At 49.3% G+C, this 25,688-nt stretch overlaps 1 protein-coding gene across 4 annotated transcripts in view; it reads left to right on the forward strand.

Moving 5' to 3' along the window:
• Positions 1-25,688, forward strand: part of fam221a (family with sequence similarity 221 member A) — a 202,511-nt gene that overhangs the window by 101,869 nt on the left and 74,954 nt on the right. For all 4 annotated transcript variants that reach the window (XM_072509263.1, XM_072509266.1, XM_072509264.1 and 1 more), the window contains one exon: positions 2,551-2,757. In XM_072509263.1, coding sequence (XP_072365364.1) covers positions 2,551-2,757 — 207 coding nt within the window. The remainder of the gene's footprint in view (positions 1-2,550; positions 2,758-25,688) is intronic.

A 25,688-nucleotide genomic window follows, 5' to 3' on the forward strand; every position in this document is an offset into this window, starting at 1 on the left:
TAACCCCGGGGAAACGGGCAGGTAGAGAGGGAGAATGGGACGGTCTGGAGGGCCGTCCAGCTGGCCCTACGGTCCAGAAATCACCCAGCCTCCTGCTGGTAGGAGGTCCTCCCCTATGCACTGCACTCCATTCGGTCGCTCCTATGCACTGCGACTAATGACACACCCCATGAATGTCTCTTTGCCTTCCCCAGGAGGTCCACCTCCGGGGTGTCGCTCCCGACTTGGCTCGCAGCTCCAGGACCCGTACTCCTCCGTAAGCACGTACGACTTCACAAGGCAGACCCGTTGGTTGAGAGGGTACAGCTACTCCACGCCAACCCACAGTACGCCTTCGTAGCGTACCCTGACGGCTGTCAAGATACTGTCTCCCTCAGGGACCTGGCACCAGCTGGTTCCACACACACACACCCCTCCGGCCCGGCACCACCCTCCCCGCCCCCGGCGCACCCAGCCTTAACCCCCGCCCCAGGACAATCCGTCCACCCCCTGCCCACGCCCGAGGATGAAAAGGATTTTGGCACGCTCCCGGAGTCACCGAAGACCAGACTGACACCGGAATCGCCGCCATTACTGCGGCGCTCCCAACAGCAGATCAAGGCTCCGGACCAACTGACCCTGTAACTTGATCGGGACCCTTTAAAAAAAAAACACATCATCCTTCTGTATAACTCTCCTCCACCCCCGCTGGACTCAATTTTTTTTCTGTACTTTAAAACATCTACTTGTATATAGTTCTTCCCTCTCCCCCCCCCTCGATTGCATCCAACTCTCGTCTTTGTGTAATTGATTGTGCATCAACTCCATTGCTGGCCACCGAGTCCAAGATATACAATAACAGGTCGTCCGCGTAAATGAGACCCAAGCTCGGCAGCTTCCCCCGCCCCCGCTTGATCCCTCTCCAATTCCTCAATGCCCTTCGACCAGTCTGCAGAATCCACACTGTTAATTCTATTCTATGATTCAGTAACCATGCATCTCCTTCCTTTGCTGCTGAAATTTGTCTTTGATGAAAGCTATTAACTGCTCCATCTGGGCCTTTCCCACTAGCGATGACCCTTCCCTCTCTGCCATTCTTGGCAATTGTTGCTGCGCCACAGGTCTCCTCCAATTCCAGGTCTTTAACTGTTTTTTGCCGGGTCTGGTAGGCAGTAAACATCCCTCTACACCTTCTGCACATTTTCCTGCTGGAGCTACCCCACCAATGGGTATAAAGTGCCGAAACCAACGCCTTCGAGCCGGAGCTGCCCTGTGTGCGACCATTCACTCCATGGCTGCCAGTGGAAATCGGCATTTCATAACTCCTAATAAAGTTATGTTCCATTGAGAAAGAAAGTCTCAACAATATGAATGATCTCAGATTTGCAGAGGGTAGAATGGCAAAGTGGGTCAGGAGTGCAGTGAAATCATCATGTCTGGAGGTAGTAAAGGCAGAGATAAGGGCACGATTCAGTGACCCCGTTGCGCTTGGATCTGTGCGCAATGGGTGAATTACGCGTGAGTCCCAAATCGGGCTCCTCGCCGGGCCGATTGCGAGTCACCCGATTCTCTCTGCCAGCACAATCTTGATATTTAAATGAGCCTAAATACCCAGACGACAGATTCACCCGGCCTCCGGGACTCACCAGCCACCCCAGGGGGACCTCGCCAGAGCTCCATTTAGTACTGGTCCATGCAAAAGTGGACCAGGCGTTATGGCACCTGAGGGTCTCCCAGGCCATTGGAGACCCCCAGGTGGTAGGGGAAGGGAGGTACCCTTGTACACCCCTGGCACCTTGCAACTGCCAGCCTGGCACCCTGGCAGTGCTACATGGGCAGTGCTTGTGTGGCACCGCCAGGGTACCAGGGCACTTCCAGAGTACCCAAGTGCCATGTTGGCACTGCCAGGGATCAGGCCCGGGGGCCTTGCCAAATAGAGAAGGGGTAAGGAGGGGGTTCCTGGAGCCTCCCCAAGTTTGGGGGGTTGATGTCAGATTGAGATTTCCATGTTATAAATTACTGCCGAAAGTCAGTTTTAGTGTATCTTTAGAATTGGTATATTTATAATTTAATTAGCATGGAATACATTTTCAGCTTGGTCTCAGAGTTGGAATATCAGGTTCAGTCAACTTCCTCAGCCGCATCTTCCATTTTGATAATAATTATATATTCTAATTTATTTTACTCCACCAACACATGCCAGGCTAGTGATCCGCTGCTAAGTCTATGATGATGATGTGTAACTGAGTGATAACGTGCAAGATAAAGTTCTTTTGATGTGCCTGGAAGATGTCTTTGACAGTACTTTTCATGATGGTTTGTTGAAATCAGAAACCTGATGCAATGGTAATGCCTAAAAATATTTATTGCAGTGCATGTTGATTGCTTCTTTATTTTCATTTAAGTCAGATAACTAACGTGTTCCTTTGCTCCAAGGAAGGATGAGGGTTTGAAATGTGATAGTTACTTTTTTAACTGTAGAAATGTCTAGTTGTTTGTTTTCACAAGTTTTGGCCATCACCTGATGTGCTTCTACAACTGGAATTCCTGCAGAACTTTGTTTTCTTCTAGGTGCAGGATGTGCTGGGTTTCACAGCCCCTTTACCTGTGGCTGTACCCACCCAACATTTGTTCATACAATGATTGTTGAGACCAAAGAAGAACGCTTGGCTAGAGGAAGACCAGTGGGACCAGACATTCCCTATGCTGCCATGGGGGGTCTGACCGGATTTAATGCATTGGCGGAAGGATATATGCGGCTAGACTCGAGTGGAATAGGTTTGTGGTTTCAGTGCTTTGCATATAGTAAATATAGGAACGTGGATAGTGTAAGTGGAAAGAATAACAAGATTGTACTTCAGTTGACTGTGAGGGGTAACTCCTATGTTTTGCTGGTTATTTATTGGACTGAGTAGTTCAGTGAATACTGAAAAGAAATACAGCCGTCTCATTGTTCACTCATTAAATTAAGAGCCGCTATGGTACTGAACTGTACAGATCAGAAAAGTCTTGGGTTTGACCCTCACTCTGTTCTGGGTTAGCTGGAATAACAATTGGCATGATATGATTGACCACCACTGCCCTAAGCTAAGAGGAAAATAATATGTGAGCATTACTATTTCCAATATTGCTCATTGGGAAGTAAACTTGCATATAGATCAGGACAGGATAGGGTTGGCATTGACTTTGAAATACCCTGTGATGGAGTAACATGTCCAAACACCACTTGTGGACAGTATGGTATGGTATTGGCTACTGTAGAGCTGTACTTAGGCATAAGGAAAGGTCTTTAGGAGTGGAGAGGGACTATAAGGTAGGTTAAAGCTCATAGACAACCTCGGGGCAGAACCTTGTGAAGCTGTTGGGAGTGGGAAATATGGCGGGCTCAGTTAATTCAGAGAGAAAATGTCAACTTCCTGATGCTGGGCTGAAAATTGGTTCTTCATTTAGTTTCAGATTGAGGGCTGACCAAGCTTCCCACTGACGAGCTTTGGGAACCTGTTTTTAATATATTAACATTTCATGCATGTTCATTAAAAAAACATAAATTTGCCAGATTAAATTGTACCTTTGGAATTAAGAATGCAGAAAAGAAGAAACACATTCCATCATGTTCATGACTGGTTGCAGGTAGCGTACAGCAGGCCAGGTAGTGTTCCTGGTGGATCTGGACTGAATAGAGCTGCTTTTCTTACATTGGAGCTTTGTTGAACTAGGGGTGAGGAGTCATTGATGCATAGCGATCAGGTGGCGGCTATGAAAGGGGAATGGGACATGACTGACCGAGGGAGCAAGGGAGATGGCAATCCTACGAAGGCTTGTGGAGGACAGAGACTGAACTACATAGGGACGGTCAATGTCTATGGGGATAGGGGAAGTATCAATGTGGAGAGATCAAGGGTCATACAGGGGAAATTAATGGTGAGGTCCTGAGAGTCCAGGGTAGCAACATCAGGTCAACCATGATAGAGGGAGGATCCAGGATGATGGATGGCCGGTTGACGGTAAGGGAGGCAGTTCCAGTGTGCCTGGGAACTTACTGATGGTGATAGGGGTAAGCTGTAGGGTGAATGATAGTTGGTTAAGGGCGATGGGGGTGGTGGGAGAAGGATTATCAAAGGCAAGGCAAGGGTAATGGAGCTATAAGCTAGACAGGCCCAGGAAACCTTCATTACAGATTCTAGCCAGAACGAGACACCTGCAAGGTCTCTTGATCTCTTCATGAATCGTCACTGTGGGAGCGATTTTGAGTCTGCACTAGCCATGTGTGGGTTAAGTGACGGGCAGAAAATCCCCCGAGAATCAGGAAAAGCGATTCTTGCTGGAGAGATCGCGTTTCCCGATTTTCCCCGCCTCTTGCTGGCGTTGTGGGCGTGAACCTAATTTAAATAGATATCCATGAATTTAAATGTTATTAGTGGCCCCTGGACACATGATCCCCCTCACTAAATATTCATACCTCATCAAAATGACGTGAGGCCAGCGAAGTTGACAACAGGCTTTGCTAAATGAGAAGCAATCGAGGGGATCTCTCCAGGGGTGCAGAGGTAAATATAGCCCCCCCCCCCCGGGGTGGGGCAGAGTTGGGGGTGAGGGAACATGTCCAGGTTGTGCCCTAGCACTTCCTCCTGGCACAGGTTGGCATGGCCAAGTTGGCAAAGTGCCAGCCTGGAAATGCCACTCTGTGCTGGGGCAGTGCCGGGGCAGGCCCTAGTGAGAGTCCCATGGGGGAGCATGGACACCGAGGGGGTGGAGAGAGTGCTAACGATACTTGTCTGGTGTTGGTGGGGTGTTGGACTAATTGTTTTGGTGGCAGAGGGGGAATGCTGGAGAGGATTGTGGGGGTCACGGGGAATGCCTCCAATACCTCCATGCGGGGGGCCGTTAGCCTGCACGCTGACCGGGGCACCCTTTAAAAGGTGGCACCACGATCTTTGTGGAGCTGTTTGCTGGCTTTATCAGGCCCTGCCCCGCCAGAGTGACGGGGGAAACCACGCCCACTCTTTTTTTTCCTGAGAGGCTCAATATTTGGAGAGAAAACTGGTCTGTGCAACTGGAGAGTTGCATTCCAGTTTTCAGTCTGAATCTGACACTTTGTCAAATTCTTGTAAGATTCCACCCTGTTAAGTGTCAGGGATTACAGCTCCTCACAGCCAGAGTGATTCTGCTGGATGTACATGCTGTTCAGGCGCTATTCAAATATGACACCCAGATCTTTGACCCTGTGATGTAACAGTGGGGCTGGTGACTTCCTACCCGTCCCTGCTGCGTGATTGGCAAGGGCCCACCCGTAGGCCGCAGCCGTGCGCATGCACGGACCCGAGGCCGGAAGTGCAGGGCCCCGTATCGGCAGACGGAGCTGCGTGGAGCACTCTGGGGGTCTGCAAGCCCCCTTAAAAACGGAGAATCACCCCGAACTTTCTAGGAAAAAGTCCGGAGTGATTCGCGCCTGTTTTCTCGTGGGCGTGGAGACATAGCCCCATTATTGGAGAATCCCACCCATGGTTCCTGCAAATCAGAGCCTGCAGTGACATGGAGCCCAGTTTAAACTGATTCCAAATTCTCAAAGTGGCTCTCACCACCGGGCTCAAAGAGAATCCAGCAGGGGAAATTGAGAGTGGTGCAGTAACCAGGGCCCTCAGACTTGACTCTATGCACAAAACCTCCTCCATCCGACCCCATCTGGAGTCCAGGGGCGAAATTCTCCCCCAACGGCGCGATGTCCGCCGACTGGCGCCAAAAACGGCGCCAATCAGACGGGCATAGCGCCGGCCCAAAGGTGCGGAATGCTCCGCATCTTTGGCGGCCTAGCCCCAACATTGAGGGGCTAGGCCGACGCCGGAGGGATTTCCGCCCCGCCAACTGGCGGAAATGGCGTTTGTTGCCCCGCCAGCTGGCGCGGAAATGCGGCGCATGCGCGGGACGTCAGCGGCTGCTGTCAGTTTCCCGGCGCATGCGCGGGAGCGTCAGCGGCCGCTGTCAGTTTCCCGCGCATGCGCAGTGGGGAGAGTCTCTTCCGCCTCCGCCATGGTGGAAGCCGTGGCGGAGGCGGAAGGGAAAGAGTGCCCCCACGGCACAGGCCCGCCCGCGGATCGGTGGGCCCCGATTGCGGGCCAGGCCACTGTGGGGGCACCCCCCGGGGTCAGATCGCCCCGCGCCCCCCCGGAGCCCGTCCACGCCGCCGGTAAATACCAGGTTTGATTTACGCCGGCGGGACAGGCAATTTCTGGGCGGGACTTCGGCCCATCCGGGCCGGAGAATCCAGCGGGGGGTCCCGCCAACCGGCGCGGCCCGATTCCCGCCCCCGCCCAATCTCCGGTACCGGAGACTTCGGAGGGGGCGGGATTCACGGCGGCCTACGGCCATTCTCCGACCTGGCGGGGGGTCGGAGAATGACGCCCCAGATCCTTGAAACACCCCCACACCTCACCAATATTTTCTGCCCAGTAGTAACATAGCAGATAGGTAGTACTAACTCCCTCATTTGCCTATGCATTTGCAAAAACATCCTACGAACCCGAGGAACCCAAATGTAGATATCAATTTATTAACCTTGCAAAAGAAAACTTTGGGAAGGACGCCTGGGAGACACAAACAAAAACGTCAGGAGAATATTGATCTTCATTGATCTTGCAGTTAACCGAAAAATATTCTTTTTCCCAGTTTCAGCTTGTACCCCGAAAAGGATCTAAACTTCCTGAGCAACTTCATTATCTCCCCCACATTGGAAAATGGGTCCATGATATATAGTAACAAATTGTCCGCATTTAAGGACACCCAATGCTCCCTTTTTCCACGTTCTATCCCCCTCCATCTGGTAGACGTCCTCAACGCAATGGCCAGTGCCTCGATTGTTAAGGCAAACAAAAGCGGAGACAATGGACACCCCTGCCTTGTACTCCTGTTCAGTTGGAAATAACCCAAGCTCAGGACATTAGTACGTACACTTGCATTGGGGCTCTGTACAAAAGCCAAATCCATGAAATAAATTTTGGCCCGAAGCCAAAACTGCCCCAGGATCTCAGAGGTACCCCCACTCGACTCTATTGAATGCCTGCTCCGCATCCATCGAAATAATCACCTGTGGCTCTGTTCTTAAGGAGGATTTAACAATCTCCTAATATTGGCCAACAACTTCCGGCTCTTAACAAATCCAGTCTGCTCCTCCGCAATCACCCCAGGTAGGCAGGGCTCCAAACGCATTGCCAACACCTTAGCCAACAACTTAACGCCAGTGTTCAACAACAAAATTGTCCGAAACCCACATTCCATGGCATCCTCATCCTCCTTCAGGATCAAGGAAATCGATGCCTGCGCTGGCGTGGCCAGCAACACCGCCCGAGACATGGAATCATTAAACATATCCAGCAGAAGTGGGACCAACTGACCAGCAAACCGTTTGTAAAATTCAATGGGGAATCCATCCAGACCCAGTGCTTTTCCAGTCTGCATTGACCAAATGCAACTCATAATCTCCTCCGGACCTATCAGCATCCCCAACTTCTGCCTTCTCTCTTGCTGCACCCCCGGAAAGGTCAACCAATCCAAAAATTGCCTCATTGATGCACCCTTCTCCGGGTCCTCTGACTCATACAACCGACGGTAGAAGACCTCAAACACCTCATTAGTCTTCTCTTGGGCAGAAACCAACCCATCACCCAAGTCCGTGATCTGCAGTATCACCTGGGAGGCAGCCTGCCGTCTCAGCTGATGAATCAACAGACGACTGGCCTCCTCCCATACTCATTAAAAAGACCCCTTGAGCATCGCAGCTGGCTCACCATCTTACCCGTTGACAGCAACTCAAAATCCATTTGCAATTTCTTTCTGTCCGCCAATAACTCTGGTGTCGGGGCGATCGAGTACTCGCGGTCCACCTCAAGAATGGAGTCCACCAGTCTCTGCCTCTCCACCTTCCCAGTTTTATCCCTATGCACCTTATAAGAGATTATCTGCCCGCTAATAACTGCCTTTCGGGCTTCCCAGAGTGTGGAAGGCACGACAGCCTAATTTCTGTTGAACTCAACGTACTACAAAGAACAAAGAAAAGTACAGCACAGGAACAGGCCCTTCGGCCCTCAAAGCCCGTGCCGACCATGCTGCCCGACTAAACTACAATCTTCTACACTTCCTGGGTACGTATCCCTCTATTCCCATCCTATTCATGTATTTGTCAAGATGCCCCTTAAATGTGACTATCGTCCCTGCTTCCACCACCTCCTCCGGCAGCGAGTTCCAGGCACCCACTACCCTCTGTGTAAAAAACTTGCCTCGCACATTTCCTCTGAACCTTGCCCCTCGTACCTTAAACCTATGCCCCCTAGTAATTGACCCCTCTACCCTGGGGAAAAGCCTCTGACTATCCACTCTGTCTATGCCCCTCATAATTTTGTAGACCTCTATCAGGTCGCCCCTCAACCTCTGTCGTTCCAGTGAGAACAAACCGAGTTTATTCAACCGCTCCTCATAGCTAATGCCCTCCATACCAGGTAACATTCTGGTAAATCTCTTCTGCACCCTCTCTAAAGCCTCCACATCCTTCTGGTAGTGTGGCGACCAGAATTGAACACTATACTCCAAGTGTGGCCTAACTAAGGTTCTATACAGCTGCAACATGACTTGCCAATTCTTATACTCAATGTCCCGGCCAATGAAGGCAATAATGCCATATGCCTTCTTGACTACCTTCTCCACCTGTGTTGCCCCTTTCAGTGACCTGTGGACCTGTACACCTAGATCGCTCTGACTTTCAATACTCTTGAGGGTTCTACTCCCTAATGGCAGAGGATACATGCTCATAAAATCTCTTATCCACGAGCATAACTCAATTGAGCAGTACAACTGACAGCTGCCTCCTCTCTCTCTCTCCCCCCCCCCCCCCCCCGCCCCTCCATCAGCCCAAACTGAGTACCCCCATCGGACTACCCTAAACCATCTGACAAACCTTTCCCCACCCTATACAACTAGTCCCTACCATCCCTGTAACCAGCTGAGTACGCCAGTCAATCCAACCTGACTGCCTCTCCAAACACCTGACTAACCTTCCGGCCTGATCCAACTGCACCCCCACCTGAATGCCGCCTCACTCCCTGCAGCTGACTACCTCTCCCGAATACCCCCATGACCAGATCCAGCCCGACTACTACCCCACTCCACCAACCCACCCAACTACTACCCCCGCCTGACCTGGTTACTCCCACCCAACGAACCCCTCTGCTCCTACCTGACTACCTACTCACTCACCCATTCAGTAACCCACTCACTTACTGAAAGATTCAAAACTTTTAAAACTCACCTGAAATGGCAGGTAACATGTCATCAAAAGAGAATTAATCCTCTCTTAGTCTCTCTTTTCTTGACTTGACAGTCTCCTCCATGGATGGCTGCGCAGACCTGTCGATACTTCAGCTGACATCAGAAATCCCTGCTGAGAAATCACAAAAGGGATACAGATCACAGTAGCAGTATTGCCACTGGCCAGAGAATCTCACTTTCTATCTTCAGAGCTCCAATGTTTCATTGTTGAGTTATTTTTGTTAGAGTTTAGATTATTTTCAAAGGATTCCTAACATTTTGTTTCTTTTTTTTTTCTCTCATGCAAATTAAAACTGGCTGTAAAGTACAAAGACTGTCTATTTTCCACCAGTCTGTGGATATAAACTGTGAGGTCAATCTTAATAACATGAAATCAATAAATATCTCTCCGAGAATAGGTCAGACTGTGATAGGAACATAGGGCTGGATTCTCCGCCCCCCGATGGCAAAATCGGGCCCGGCGCCAGGGTGGAGAATCCAGTTTCACACATGGAATCGGGACTGGTGCCGGTTCCTCGATTCTCCGGCTCCCAAAAAGCAGCTTTTAGAGCATAGAACATACAGTCCAGAAATGAAATGAAAATGTCTTATTGTCACAAGTAGGCTTCAAATGAAGTTACTGTGAAAAGCCCCTAGTCGCCACATTCCAGCGCCTGATCGGGGAGGCTGGTACGGGAATTGAACCGTGCTGCTGGCCTGCCTTGGTCTGCTTTGAAAGCCAACTCTTTAGCCCTGTGCTAAACCAGCTTCAAGGAGGCCATTCGGCCCATCAAGTCTGCACCGATCGACTTAAGCCCTCACTTCCACCCTATCCCCGTAACCCAATAATCATTCCTAATCTTTTTGGTCACTAACGACGATTTATCATGGCCAATCCACCTAACCTGCACGTCTTTAGACTGTGGGAGGAAACCGGAGCACCCGGAGGAGTCCCACGCAGACAGGGGGAGAACGTACAGACTCCACACAGACTGTGACCCAGCGGGGAATCAGATCTGGGACCATGGAGCTGTGAAGCCACAGTGCTGTCTACTTGAGCTACCGTGCTGCCCTTGACAATCTCCTCCATGCGGCCATTGCCGCCCCGTTATTCTCCACCCCCGACCAGCCGAAGTCCCAAAGGCGTATTTCTAATATGGTCCCAGCTGTTCGGGAAACGCGTGAGGCGGCTGCGGACTCAGTCCGCGGCCGCCATGGTCGGGGGATGGTCAATCAGAGGGCAGGGGGGGGCATCATATGGGACTGGGCCTTTATTGTGCGGGCAGTCCGGGTCGGGCGCGCGGCCAATTGGGGGCACTATTTCCGCAGTCCAGCTCCGCGCGCGGTCTTAGTCTGCCATGGAGCACGGCGCGGCCACTGGAAGTCACCGCTGTGCACATGCACAGCCTCTGAACCGGAAGTGCGGGGGGCCATATCTGCAGCTGAAGCTGCGAGCTCCACGACAGCTGCCTGCTAGCCCCCTGCAGGGCTATGAATATGTGGCCTATTGACGCCAGTTTTTCTGGCGTAAAAGACCACAGTTTTCACGACTGCATGGGGACATAGTCCTTGAAACAGAGAATCCAGCCCATAATTTATTTTTAAAATTAAGACAATTGAAAACGTATGATCAATGATAACTAGAAATTTATTTGCAGCAGATTATATTGGCCACAATTCTGAGACAATTTGAAAGTTATGTTACAGTGCTTACCTTCATTTAAAACAATTTTTCCTGCTTACTGATTTACTTAATCAAATTCCATTTTATTTATCTACTTATAAATAACTAATTACAAGCACTGCTGAATTTAATCTGGCTATCTTGATTAAATCTTCTAAATAATATAATTTTTTTTCTGGGGGCTATTTTGAGATTTTAATTGTACGTTAGGAGCATTCAAAACCGGTTTGCAGAATTGGAAACTTATTGAAGGAAAGGTGCAAAGTTAGCTGAATAATGGAGATTTTGCTAAACCAGGATATTACATTTTCAAAAAGAAGGAGGGCTTGGCTACTGCAGCAAATGCAGTCCAGATTGAGCTCAGGAAAATAATTCATTCTTTGAATTCTAACACAGATGTTCCATGTAGATAAGGAATGCCTGTATAAATGTGACAACAATGTTATGGAGGATTTCAGTTATCCAAGTGTTGATTGAGAAAGGAGGAGACAAAAATCTAATGGAATAACGCGTTTGGTAGATGCTAACTGTTTCGACGTTGAGCAAGTGAATGTGGTTGGAAGCTATTCTGGTTCTAATCTTTCGGCATTGTGAATAAGGGACAAATTAAGATTGAGTAGTCATAATATTCAAAATTAACTGCTCAGAAGAGTATAAATAAAGCACATGGGTGCAAAAGCCTGGCACCCTGGCAGTGCCATCTGATGCCAGCCTGGTTTTGCCCAGGTGGCACTGCCAGCTGGCATGGGCACTGCCAGGTTGGCACTGCTAAGGTGCCACTCTGGCATTTTTGCACGATCGGGCCAGGGTGCCTGGCGTGGGTGTTGAGGAGCAGTGCGGGGGCACTGGGGACCATCCCACAGTGAGTTCGGGCTGGGGGGAGGTCAAGGATCATTTCGGGTGGGCCTCGAACTTACACTTAGAATTTTTTCCATCACTGGGGAGCTGAACCCGCTGGCCAACCGGCTCCTCCGAGATCGGGCCAGCGTTTTGAAAGGGTGCCCTGATCTTTAAGTGAGCTTGAGGATCATCCAAACCCCCCGCTCCATCCAAGGGCAACGTCATCCCCCCCCCCCACCCCCCACACACATATGGGCATTACCCCACAACCCCCCCCAAGTGAAGACACCCTGCGATTGGTCCACTAAGGGCGCCCCCCTTTCAGGCCTTCTAACATCCCTTTCGGGTTCCTCCCCCTTTTAGGAACCCCCCCTTTTAGGACCTCCCCCTTTTAGGACCCCCACCTTTCACCCCCAACTTTCTGGAGGCCCCTTCATACCCGCCATTCACCCCTCCCACCCATCATACTCCCCCCCCCCCCCTTCCTCCCCCTCAACCCTTCTTTCCTGGGCATGGCCCCCTCAGGCCCTGACCCTTGACAGTGCCACGCTGGCACTTGGGCACTCTGGTGGTGTTACAGCCAGCCTGGCAGTGCCTTAGTGCCCAGGTGCCAGTGGGAGAGCTAGGGTGCCACACCGACCTGTCCCTGACCACCCAGGGATCTCCAATAGTTTGGGAGCCCCCCCCCCCCCCCCCCCCCCCCCCCCCTCCCCCCAGGTGCCATGATGCCTGGTCCATGTGTGTGTAGACCAGTACTAATTGGCGCCCGCATGACCGCTCGCTGGGGAGCTGATTAGATCATGGGAGGCCTTTAGATAGGGAGTCTTTCCTGTTAATGAAATGGAGATTGGCCTTAGTTGGTGATTATTGGTTTCTCACCATGCCGCAGCAGGATCCGGATCTCACCAATGGGATCCGATTCTTGCCAATGGGAGTGGGCCAGTTAGATCAGAAACTGATACTGCCCGGTGCGGTTCTCGATTTCAGAATCTCCCGCAATCTAACCGGTTCACTCGGATTCGCGCCAAGCGCGACACAGCCGTTAGATCACGTCCAATATATTTATTTTTAAAGCAACATGTGCAAAGTACCACATCTGGACCACACTGATGTAATCTCAACAAATTAGAAATTGGCTAACTGGACTCCATTTTTAAAAAGAGTTATGAGGCAAACTGGAATAAAAGCCCCAAATTGGTGTGACTGGTAAAATTAGGGAGTTACCTGTTTGTGATCTGGGCTTAACTGCTCAACCAGAAGGGAATACTGGTTGAATTTTGCAAAGTGAGTCAGTTCCGTATGCTGCATTGTTTTTTGGTGCTGGGTGGCACAGGTGCATATTGTTTATCCACAAGTTTAAGCAAGTCAGCAGCTTTTTCAGAGCCACTGCTGGTCTTTAAAAAGGGTACTGTGCTTCTTCTCAGTACCACCAGTAAGGATTGTAGTGACTATGAAGTGTTGTATCAGTGCAATGTTGCATAGGCAAAACGAGTAGGACAAAGACAGTGGGGAGGACGCAGGCATGCACTTTGGAGAAATCTAGGATGGTAGCACTCTTTGGTGTTGAAGTCCAATTCTCTATTAAAACAGAGGTGCAAGCTAAATGAGGATAGATCTCGAGAGATAAAAAATGTTATTCGTTCATCAGATGTGTGAGTCGCTGGCTGGGCCAGCATTTATTGCCCATCCCTGAGGGCACGTAAGAGTCAACCACATTGCTGTGGATCTGGAGTCAAATGTCGGCCAGACCGGGCAAGAATGACATGGTGGGATTCTAACTCGGTTCCCTGACCTTGGGTCTCTGGATTACTAGTCCAATGACAATACCAGTATGCCACTGTCTCCCCATGAATTACTGAATGTAGTTAAGTGAGTGTTTGTCATTCCTGGGATCAAATGCACAAAAAATTAATAGGAGAATAAAAAAACGGCAACATAAATGTCTCTCCTTTGTGTACATATTTTCTCCTTGTCTGTAGGAAGTGTAAATGTTTGTCTCCTACACCCTCAGGAAGACAGAATGCACAATATAGGAAACATGGGAGCTGGAGCCTGTACTGCCATTCAATGAGATCATGGTTACTCTGTGCCCCTTATCCCCTGATACCTTTAGTCAACAAAAATCTATCAACTTCAGTCTTAAAGTTAACAACTAATTTAGTTCCAAACTTTTATCACGTTTTGTGTGTAGAAATATTTCTTAATTTTGCTTCTGAAAGGTCGAGATATAAGCTTCAGACAATGCTCCTCCCCCATCCTGCATCCTAGAATAGCGGATGTTGTTTATCTCCACCTGCCCTGTATCCAAATGCTTTAATGAAATCATCCCTAAAATTTATAAATTCCAGGGAATACAATTCTAGTTTGTGTAGTTACTTCTTGTAATTTAATCCTTGGAGTCCAGGTATCATGCTGGCAAATTTATGTTGCACCACCTCCAAGGTGAACATATGCTTTCTAAGGTGTGGTGACCAAAAATGTTAACGGTACTCCAGGATAAAAGTAAATTACTACGGATGCTGGAATCTGAAACAAAAACAGAAAATACTAGACAATCACAGCAGGACTGACAGCATCTGTAGTGGGAGGAGGGAGCTAACGTTTCGAGTCACGATGACTCTTTGTCAAAGCAGTACTCCAGGTGTGGTTTAGTCAGGAATGTGCACTGCCAAAACATGGCTTTTACTCCTTAGAATTCTACTGTATTAGAAAAGAGCGTTTTACCAACGTTTTTAAGTAACTTACCCAAATAAAGCTGTCTCCATTTTTATTTTAGCATAGTTATGGAAGAGGAAAATGGTGAGTTGGAGGGTGTGATAGGTCAGGAAAGGGAAGTGATGAGTGGTAGGGAGTGAGTATGTCAAGAGAGGGAAGCAGTAAGCCGGAACTATTGGATAGAGGAAATGAGAGAGGAGGCGAGCAAGAGGCTGGAAGTGGCAAGCGAATGGTAAATACAGTAGAAATAGTAAGCTCAGAAGAGGATTTTTGAGTCAGCTAGGATCGAGGCAGCCAATAGGTTTTTAATGTAAACATTACAGGTTAGGAATGTAACTATTTTCTTAAAGTAAATTTTGTTTAGTACATTTCCATTTAACATGCCGTTTTTAAGAACATGTGAGGAATGCTAAAAAAATAGCTGTCTTCTTCTAGATATAAAGGCCAGCATTCCATGAGCATTTTTGATTATTTTCTGTACTTCTTAATGACATTTTGATGCTCTATGTATGGGGACCCCAAAGTCTTTTCGGATCTCTGCTGATTTTGGCTTTTCACCAATAAGAAAGGACTATGCTATATCCTTTTTAGATTCACTTTGCCAACATTGAAATCCATTTGCCGGAGTTCTGCCCATTCACTTAACCCTTTGATATCTCTTTGTAATGTCATGCTTCCATCTATATTGCTTTCTAATGCGATCTATTTTTATGCCATCATAAATTTGGATTTGTAGCTTGCTATCCATCTACTAAGTTATTAATAAATACAGTGACATTTGAGACCCCACCACGATTCTTGAGGAGCACCACTAGTCACATTCTGCCAACGAGAGTACTTGCCGATTATTCCTACTCTGTCTCCTGCTACTTCACCAATTGCTGAACCAGTTAATAATTTACATTGGAAGTTAATTTCCAACATTTATGCAAACAGAAGCTGCAGAATCCCACTGCCAAGAGATCCATAACTTTCACATGGGAGTTTACAGTTCAGTTTTCAAAAACTACTGCCAACAGAAACATAATTCTTATTAATTTACAATGTCCTGGCACCAGGCAGGTAAATTTTAGTGAACAGGGATGCTGTTTAGGATGCTTAGGTCGCTGTTATCATTTTCCTAAATGTGTTCTGCTTACAGGTCAAGGCAGCACACAATCACCAAGAAAGGATCAGGACAGGCAGTAATCTAGCTTGCTTAATAGCTCATTCGCTGTAAGGAAATGACCATGACCTTTTTATTGTGTACTTTTTTAGGAGGATTAGCAAGGGTACGTTTAGAACCATGATGCAACCATTCAGCTGGCCTTTTATTATTACTCTTCCTCTCTTTTGATCCTCATTGCAGTGGCTAAACTGCTAACCAGATACATGGTGCACAAAATACTTCACCCCTCGTTGAAAACGATGGGCGCGATTCAACCAATCAGTTTCTAAGTGTCATTCATTTTGTTAAAGTTTGGCGGGTTGTTTCCACCGGCTTTGTGGTGAGATCCAGACCGGTATTCACCCACAATGAACCTTGGGGAGTTTCTCCCACACTTGGAAATTTTATCTGCAATGGGGAGCCGAACTTGCCGGCGAGACCAGGTGGCCTGATCTCTAATTGGGCTTGTGAGTCATCTTCCCCCCCCCGCCCAACCCACGGGCAATACGACGCCCCACTGATATGGGCATTAACACATCCCCCAAGTGAGGATAGCCCGCTATGGGGGTGCTGAGGACCCCACTTTTCAGACCTCCCACCCCCCTTTCAGGACCCCCGTTCACCCACCTTAACCTTTATTTTCATATTTTCATAGAATTTATAGTGCGGAAGGAGGTCATTCGGCCCATCGAGTCTGCACCATCTCTTGGATAGAGCACCACACTTAAACCCATGCCTCCACTTTATCCTTGCAACCCAGTAACCCCACCTAACCTATTTTTTTGGACACTAAGGGCAATTTATCATGTCCAATCCACCTAACATATGCATCTTTGGACTGTAGGAGGAAACCGGAGCACCCAGAGGAAACCCACGCAGACACGGGGAGAACGTGCAGACTCCGCACAGACAGTGACCCAAGCCGGGAATCAAATCTGGGACCCCTTTATAACCCCCCTGACCCTTCATGCCCCCCTCACTCCTCCCTTTCATGGGCATGGCCCGCCTCAGGCCCTGACCCTTGGCAGTGCTAACCTGGACCCCAGGCACCCTGCAATGCCAATCTGGAACCCAGATAATGCCAACTGGATACCTTGGTAGTGGCAGTGCCAGTTTGGCACTGCTAAGGTGTCCGGAGGTTTGCCGTTGTACTGCTCTGCCCTATCTCTGACCACCCGGGTGGCTCCAATGGCCTCAGAGACCCTGAGTGGCCATCATGATTGATTTCTGCTTGTGGAGACCAGTACTAATCGGCGGCCAGTTGATGTCTTGCTGGTGTGGACCGTTACTCCCGGGCGGCAGGTAAATGCACGTCAGCGTATTTAAATGAGCCTAATGGCTCATTTAAATACCATTTTCTGGATAAAACCCAGCGCGGGCTTGATCCAGATTACGCCGGGTGTAGTGAGTCAGGTGACTCACGATTTGCCCGGTGCCTGACGCAAAGTCCGATTTGGGCCTCTCCCGGGATTCAACCGTCGTGCCTGGCTCCGAGCCGGGCACAGCGCAGTAGCTGAATCATGCCCATTGTTTTGTAGATGCTTTGTTAATTAACTTTCTTTACTTGTATGTTCTTCCCCAGACAAGGAAAGAAGAAATGCATTGTGACACATCATAGAAGCTTGCATCAAGCTCCCCCACCCCCTTGTATTCTGTACCAGTATAGATACTAGCAGATTAGAAAATGTAGAGCGTGTGTTTGAGACAGTTGCACTGAGTGAATTTGGTCCACTTACATATCCTGCTCCTTATTCAACTGATGTAGCATTATGTGAGAAATTTAAGGAATTCCCCATCTTCTTTATTTTGTTTGCTGCAACTTGTGTTGCATCAACAATTGATGGTACTTTAAGAATTTATCGCTAAAAACTTGAAGGCCTCAGCAAAAAGTCCAAAGTACATGAGGGAAAATAATGTATGTAAAATGTTCTTTGCAAAAGTATACCTACTGAAGGGGAGAAGCATACATATCAGCACGAACTGAAACACAAGTAACTTGTTTTAAGGATTAGTGCAAAAGATGTCAGTCTCATTGAGACGTTTGTAGCTCATTATCATTATCAGTAAAAGTGGGCAGCGGTAATGTTTCAAATCCTGTTTATCTGTAAACATATATCTCAAAAACAAATGGACAACTTTCAGCAAAACTTGGCACACAGATGGGGTATGGCCCAAGGAAGAATTATTTAGTTTTTTATGAAGCTTTGGATCCGGATCTGGATCCTGGAATTTTTTAAAGGATCTGTTAATTTGGGAGACAAGGCAAATTGACTTTTTTAAAAATAATGTTGTGGACTGTTTTATTTAGAATGTTGTTGATTATTTTCGAATGTTGTGGATTATCTCCACTGCTGTGGTCACAGCTGTCAAAATGCAAGCAGATTTTTAAGAGCAATTTGTTAGATGTGTATTTTCCTGAAGCCTCCTCATTGAGGTGGAAGCTCTCAATTAAAAGATTTATCTTTTAGGTCTGCAGTTATAGAGCACCAATCAGGCAGGGAAAATCTTTAAGGAAGAACTGTGTTTGTAATGGCTTTGAGTTAACATAGTGTGGCGGAGGTATGAGCTCTGTTGAGTTTTAATATGGATTCAGCAGAACCCTGCACAAGATCAAAATTAGGCATGGAATTTCATTTTAGTAATTATTCAATGTGACTTTGATCATAGAATTTGCAGTGCAGAAGGAGGCCATTCGGCTCATCGAGTCTGCACCGGCTCTTGGAAAGAGCCCCCTACCCAAGGTCCACACCTCCACCCTATCCCCATAACCCAGTAACCTCACCCAACACTAAGGGCAATTTTGGACACTAAGGGCAATTTAGCATGGCCAATTCACCTAACCTGCACATCTTTTGGACTGTGAGAGGAAACCGGAGCACCCGGAGGAAACCCACGCACACACGGGGAGAATGTGCAGACTCCGCACAGACAGTGACCCAAGCCGGGAATCGAACCTGAGACTCTGGAGCTGTGAAGCAATTGTGCTAACCACAATGCTACCGTGCTGCCCACTTTGGCTTGCTTCCTGTGCAATTTTCTTTTTTCATATCAAACCTCTCCACCACTCGGCTCAAAAAAAATGGATTTGCAGAATTATGCATGCAAAGCTGGGGATGTAATGTCCTGACCAATGCATGGCAGTAGCAAGACTTCATGCCAAAGATGGAACCTTAAAAGTCTGACCTTAAAAAATCTTCCAAACCATTTTAATAGATTTTATAAGTGAAAATGTGGAAAAATGGCACTGGTTAAAGACGGTGACTAGCATTCAGAAAGAAGAAAGGAAATCTACTGTCCTTACCCTGTCTGGGCTTCATGTAACTCCAGACCTACAACAATGTGGTTGACTCTTACCTTCCCTCTGAAATAGCCGAACAAGCCAGTCAGTAATATTAAACAACTACAGAAAACTCAACAAAGTAATAAACGGCATGGACTGCTTGGCTCTGTCCCACAGACCTTCCAAAGACATTCACACAATCATTTTGTGACTTGCCCCCAAATTAGGAGAGCTGTTCCACAGATTAATCAAGCATCAGCCTGACATAGGCATATTCACCAAATCATATCTTACAACCAATGCCCCAGACTTCTCCACAGGGTATGGCCTGTCTCTCCAGCAGGACAAACCCACCAGATATGGTGGCACAGTGGTATACAACTAGGAGGGAATGGTAATGAGGCTACTCAACATTGATTCCAGATCCTGTGATGTATCGTTGCAAGGGGTCAATCAAGGGCAAGGAAATCGCTTGCTAACTACCGCCTACCACTCTACCTCAGCTGGTGAATCAGTACTTCTCCATATTGAACACCATTTGCAACATGTAGAGGGTGGCTAGGGCACAGAATACACACCACAGGGAGGACCATCAATGACAAACACCAAGAATGACTTGGTAGAATTACTATTAGCTGAGTACTGAAGGAGCTATCTGCCAGACTGGGCCTGAGCCAGGTGGTGAGAGAATCGACAAGAGAGAAAAACCTACTTGACTGCGCCCTCACCAATCTACCTATCGCAGATGAATCTGTCCACGACTGTATTGGTGGGAATCACCACTCCACAGTCCTTGCAGAGCCAACGTCTTCATACAGAGGATACCCTTCATCATGTTGTGTGGCACTACCACATGATAAATGGGTTAGATTTATAATGGAGTTAGCTGTTGAAAACTGGGGATCCACAAGACGCGATAGGCCATCAGAAGCAGAATTGTATTCGACCATCATCTAATCTCTCGGCCTGACACATCCCCCACTCATCATTACCATCAAGCCAAGGGATCAACCCGAGTTCAATGAGGTTTGCAGATCCACACATATCTAAAAATGAAGTACCAACCTTGTGAAGCAAAACCCAGGACTAAATGCAAGCTAAAGAGTGGAAGGACCAATAAAAAGAGTACAGCGATCCCAGCCCTTGGATCAGATCAAAGCACTGCAGTCCGCCAATATTCAGTCATTAATGGTGGACTGTTAAACAACCAGGAGGAGGCTTCACAAATATCAAATATCACCATCCTCAATGATAAGGTCACCATGTACGCAAAAGGTAAAGATGAAGCTTTTATGACCATCTCCAGCCAGATGTGCCATCACAGATGTCAGTCTTTAGCCAACTTGATTCACTCCACAAGATATCAAGAACAGGGTGTAGGCATTCGACACAACAAAGGCTATGGGCCCTGACACTGTAGTACTAAAGTTGACCTGTGATCCAGAACTAATCGCACCCACTAGCCAAGCTGTACCAGTACAACTACAACGCTGGCATCTGTCTGACAATGTGGAATATTGCCCCTGTATGTCCTGTCCATAAAAAGCAGGATAATTCTAATTCAACCAATTACTGTCCCATCAACCTATTGTCAATCCAGCAAAGTGATGGAAGGTGTCATTGACAGTGCCATCAAGTGGCACTTCGTCAAATGTGATGAGGGCCTCTGCCCTTTCAGGCTATGAGTTTAAGACCCTGTGGTAGTCTGTGTTAGGAGGATTACGGTATCTAGTGATGCACGATCAATGATCAGTAAAGCGAGGTTGTAGTCCAACTGAAGGCTTTAATAAGCTAGATGTTTCCCCAGCAGCTCAGGTACAGAATGAAGGCTGCTGGGGCGGCACGGGCTCTTATACCCCGCCTTGACCAATAGGAAACATACAATATCTACCAATGGTGTTCCAGCATTACCAGGTATCGTAATACCTCTACACAGACTACCACATTCACCCCCTGTTAAAAAAAGAGTCCGGCGGGGATGGTGCCTGATTTTACAACATGGTAACGTGGTAGAAATTATAGTTACGGAGGTACCGTAATGCCTCCGTACAGCGTTTTGTAACTATTTACAATTCTATTTACTATTTACATTTTATGATTCATAATTAACTATACACTTTAAAATGAAGCAATCAGTCGATCGGGAGCCCTGGTCGTCCTCTGTGATCGTCGAAACTTCAGTGGTGACTCCGGTGGAGGCTCGGGCGTCTGTGACTCCAGGGGCGTGGCCTCGATCTCTGTGGCAGCTTTGACACCCCTAGACGGAGCTGGTGGGGAAAACGGTTGACCTGGGAAGGGAGCGTCTGCGGGGTGCGTCGGTGGGTGGGGGGGCCTAGACTGGGCCGACGGAAGGACCGATCCTCCTGTAAGGTGCACTGGTTGGAGGGAGGGTGGGACTGGTGGCTGGGGTGTTCGTGGGGCTCCGGCGGGCGCCAGGTCTCGTAGGGAGACCGAATCTTGTTGGCCATCGGGGTATGCCACGTAGGCGTACTGGGGGTTAGCGTGGAGAAGATGGGCCCTCTCGACCAACGAGTCTGACTTGTGCACCCGCACGTGTTTGGATTGGATTGGATTTGTTTATTGTCACGTGTACCGAGGTACAGTGGAAAGTATTTTTCTGCGAGCAGCTCAACAGATCATTAAGTACATGAGAAGTAAAGGGAATAAAAGAAAATACACAATAGGGCAACACAACACGGAGGTTGAGGGGCGACCTGATAGAGGTCTACAAAACTATGAGGGGCATAGACAGAGTGGATAGTCAGAGGCTTTTCCCCAGGGTAGAGTGGTCAATTACTAGGGGGCATAGGTTTAAGGTGCGAGGGACAAGGTTTAGAGGAGATATACGAGGCAAGTTTTTTTACACAGGATAGAGGGTGCCTGGAACTCGCTGCCGGAGGAGGTGGTGGAAGCAGGGACAATAGTGACCTTTAAGGGGCATCTTGAAAAATACATGAATAGGATGGGAATAGAGCGATAGCGATACGGACACCGGAAGTGCAGAAGATATACAATGTAACTACATAAGCACTACGGAGCAGGATGGGTCCGGGAGCTGCCAGCCAGGTCGGGAGCGAGGTCCCAGAGGAGGACTTCCTGGGGAAGACAAGGAGACGTTCGTGAGGTGTTTGGTTGGTTGTGGTACAAAGCAGTGACCGGATGGAGTGGAGGGCATCCGGGAGGATTTCCTGCCAGCGGGAGACTGGGAGATACCTGGACCGTAGGACGAGTAGGACGGTCTTCCAGACCGTTCCGTTCTCCCTCTCTACTTGCCCGTTTCCCCGGGGGTTGTAACTGGTCATCCTGCTTCAGGCGATGCCCTTGCTGAGCAGTAATTCACGCAGTTTGTGACTCATAAAGGAGGACCCCCTATCACTCTGTATGTAAGCGGGGAACCCGAACAGTGCAAAGATGCTATGGAGGGCCTTGATGACGGTGGTTGCGGTCATGTCGGGGCAGGGGATGGCGAATGGGAACCGGGAGTACTCGTCAATCACGTTCAGGAAGTAAGTGTTGCGGTTGGTGGAGGGGAGGGGGCCTTTGAAGTCCATGCTGAGACGTTCAAAGGGACGGGTAGCCTTTATCGGGTGCGCTTTCTCTGGCCGGTAGAAGTGCGGTTTGCACACCATGCAGATTTGGCAGTCCCTGGTGGCTGTCCTGACCTCCTCGATGGAGTAGGGCAGGTTGCGGGTCTTGATAAAGTGGAAAAAGTGAGTGACCCCTGGGTGGCAGAATTCCTCGTGGAGGGCTCGGAGGCGGTCCACTTGTGCGTTGGCACATGTGCCGTGGGACAGGGCATCAGGAGGCTCGTTTAGCTTCCCGGGACGATACAAGATCTCGTAGTTGTAGTGGAGAGTTCGATCCTCCACCGCAAGATTTTATCGTTTTTTATCTTGCCCCGCTGTGCATTATCGAACATGAAAGCACCCGACCGTTGGTCAGTGAAGAGAGTGAATCTCCTGCCGGCCAGGTATTGCCTCCAATGTCGCACAGTTTCTACTATGGCCTGGACCTCCTTTTCGACTGAGGAGTGGCGGATTTCGGAAGCATGGAGGGTACGTGAGAAAAAGGCCACTGGTCTGCCCACTTGGTTGAAGGTGGCCGCCAGAGCTACGTCAGACGTGTCGCTCTCGATCTGGAAGGGGAGGGACTCGTCGATGGCGTGCATCGTGGCCTTTGCAATGTCTGCTTTGATGCGGCTGAAGGCCTGGCGGGCCTCCATCGACAGGAGAAAAGCTGTGGATTGGATCAGGGGATGGGCCTTGTCCGCATAGTTGGGGACCCACTGGGCATAGTAAGAGAAAAAGCCTAGGCAGTGCTTCAGGGCCTTGGAGCAGTGAGGGAGGGGGAACTCCATAAGGGGGTGCATGCGTTCAGGGTCGGGGCCTATAACTCCATTTCGCACTACATAGCCGAGGATGGCTAGGCAGTCGGTGCTAAACACGCATTTATCCTTGTTATATGTAAGGTTAAGGATCTTTGCGGTCTGGAGGAATTTTCGGAGGTTGGTGTCGTGGTCCTGCTGGGCGTGGCCGCCGATGGTGACATTATTGAGATACGGGAATGTTGCCCGTAAACCGTACCGGCCAACCATTCGGTCCATCTCGCGCTGGAAGACCGAGACCCCGTTAGTGACACCGAAGGGAACCCTTAAGAAGTGGTAGAGCCGCCCATCTGCCTCGAAGGCAGTGTACTTGCGGTCACTAGTGCGGATGGGGAGCTGGTGGTAGGCAGACTTCAGATCCACCGTGAAGAAGACATTGTAATGCGCGATCCTGTTTACCAGGTCGGATATGCGGGGGAGAAGGTACGCATCCAGCTGCGTAAACCTGTTGATGGTCTGATTGTAGTCGATGACCATCCTATGCTTCTCCCCGGTCTTTACCACCACTACTTGAGCTCTCCAGGGACTGTTGCTAGCTTCAATGACTCCTTCCCTCAGTAGCCGTTGGACCTCTGACCTAATAAAGATCCGGTCCTGGGCACTGTACCGTCTGCTCCTGGTGGCGACGGGTTTGCAATCCGGGGTGATGTTCGCAAACAGGGAAGGTGGATCGACCTTGAGGGTCGCGAGGCTGCAGACACTGAGAGGGGGTATAGGGCCACCGAATTTTAAAGTTAGACTTTGGAGATTGCACTGGAAGTCTAACCCTCGGAGTGTGGCTGCGCAGAGGATGTAGAGCCGGTAATTTTTAAACTCCCTTCCCTGGACCGTGAGGTTTGCTACACAAAACCCCTTTATCTCTACTGAGTGAGAACCGGAGGCCAGGGAGATTTTTTGATTAACAGAATGGACGGGGAGAGAACAGCGCCTTACCATGTCGGGGTGTATGAAGCTCTCCATGCTCCCAGAGTCGATTAAGCAGGACGTCTCATGCCCGTTGATTAGTACCGTTGTTGTAGCAGTTGAGAGTGTTCGTGGCCAGGTCTGGTCCAGGGTCACCGAGGCTAATCAGTTGAATGTTCTCTTCGGGCGGTGTGTGGTCAGCCGAGCTGGGGTCCTGGGGGTCCATCCAAGATGGCGGCACCCATTGGTCGCACATGGCTGGGGGTGCACAAAATAGCAGTGCCCATCCATCGTATGTGGCGTCCGCGGGATAAGATGGTGGCGCCCGGAGGCCACACGTGGCCCTGGAGGAGGAAGATGGCGGCGCCCGCTGGCGGCACGGGGACCGTTGAGAGGATTGTGGTGGCGGTCCGCATTCACCACCGGAGACCACAGCGACTGCCCGGGCCTGGTATACCGCCATGAAGTGGCCCTTTTTACCGCATCCCTTGCAGGTGGATGCGCGGGCCAGACAGCGCTGCTGGGGGTGCTTGGCCTGCCCGCAAAATTAGCAGTGGGGGTCCCCCAGGGTTGCCAGGTCGTCTTGCAGCACAAGCTTGCGGGGGGATGGGAGATGTCTCGGGCTCGGCCGCGGGGCGGGGGGGTTTCACGCTGCCCAGGGAGCTGCCACGTGGTCAGGGGCGTAAGTGCGGGCGTTTCGGGAGGCCACATCCAGGGAGCCGGCAAGGGCCCGTGCCTCCTTGAGGCCTAGGGTGTCTTTCTCCAGCAATCGCTGGCGGAATTGGGAGGACAGCATACCTGCAACGAAAGCGCCCCGGATCAAAAGTTCTGTGTGGTCGCTCGCCGAAACTTGCGGGCAGCTGCAGTTTCTCCCCAACACCAGGAGCGCATGGTAGAATTCTTCCAGCAATTCCCCAGGGATTTGTCGCCTCGTCGCTAGCAGTTGTCGGGCGTAGACCTAGTTTACCGGGTGAATATGATGTCCTTTTAGCAGCTCCATTGCTGCATCGAAGTCGTCCGTGTCCTCGATGAGGGTGTAAATTTCTGGGCTCACCCTCGAGTGCAGGACTTGCAATTTCTGTTCTCCCGTGGGTGTGTTTTCGGCCGTTCCGTTAAAACATGCCAGCCAGTGCTTGAAGGTTGCCACTGAGTTTGTCGCGTGGGGGCTGAGTTGCAGACACTCCGGCTTGATTCGGAGCTCCATCCTTTTAAATCTAGCTTATTAAATTGATGCACGATCAATGACTACTAAAGCGAGGTTGTAGTTCAACTGAAGGCTTTAATAAGCTAGATGTTTCCCCCAACAGCTCAGGTACAGAAAGAAGGCTGCTGGGGCAGCACAGACTCTTATACCCCGCCTTGCAGGGCGGAGCTACCACACAGCTTGACCAATGGGAAACATACAATATCTACCAATGGTGTTCCAGCATTACTAGGTACCGTAATACCTCTACACAGACTA

This window comes from Scyliorhinus torazame, chromosome 6 (genome assembly GCF_047496885.1).
Source record: "Scyliorhinus torazame isolate Kashiwa2021f chromosome 6, sScyTor2.1, whole genome shotgun sequence".
Lineage (NCBI taxonomy): Eukaryota > Metazoa > Chordata > Chondrichthyes > Carcharhiniformes > Scyliorhinidae > Scyliorhinus > Scyliorhinus torazame.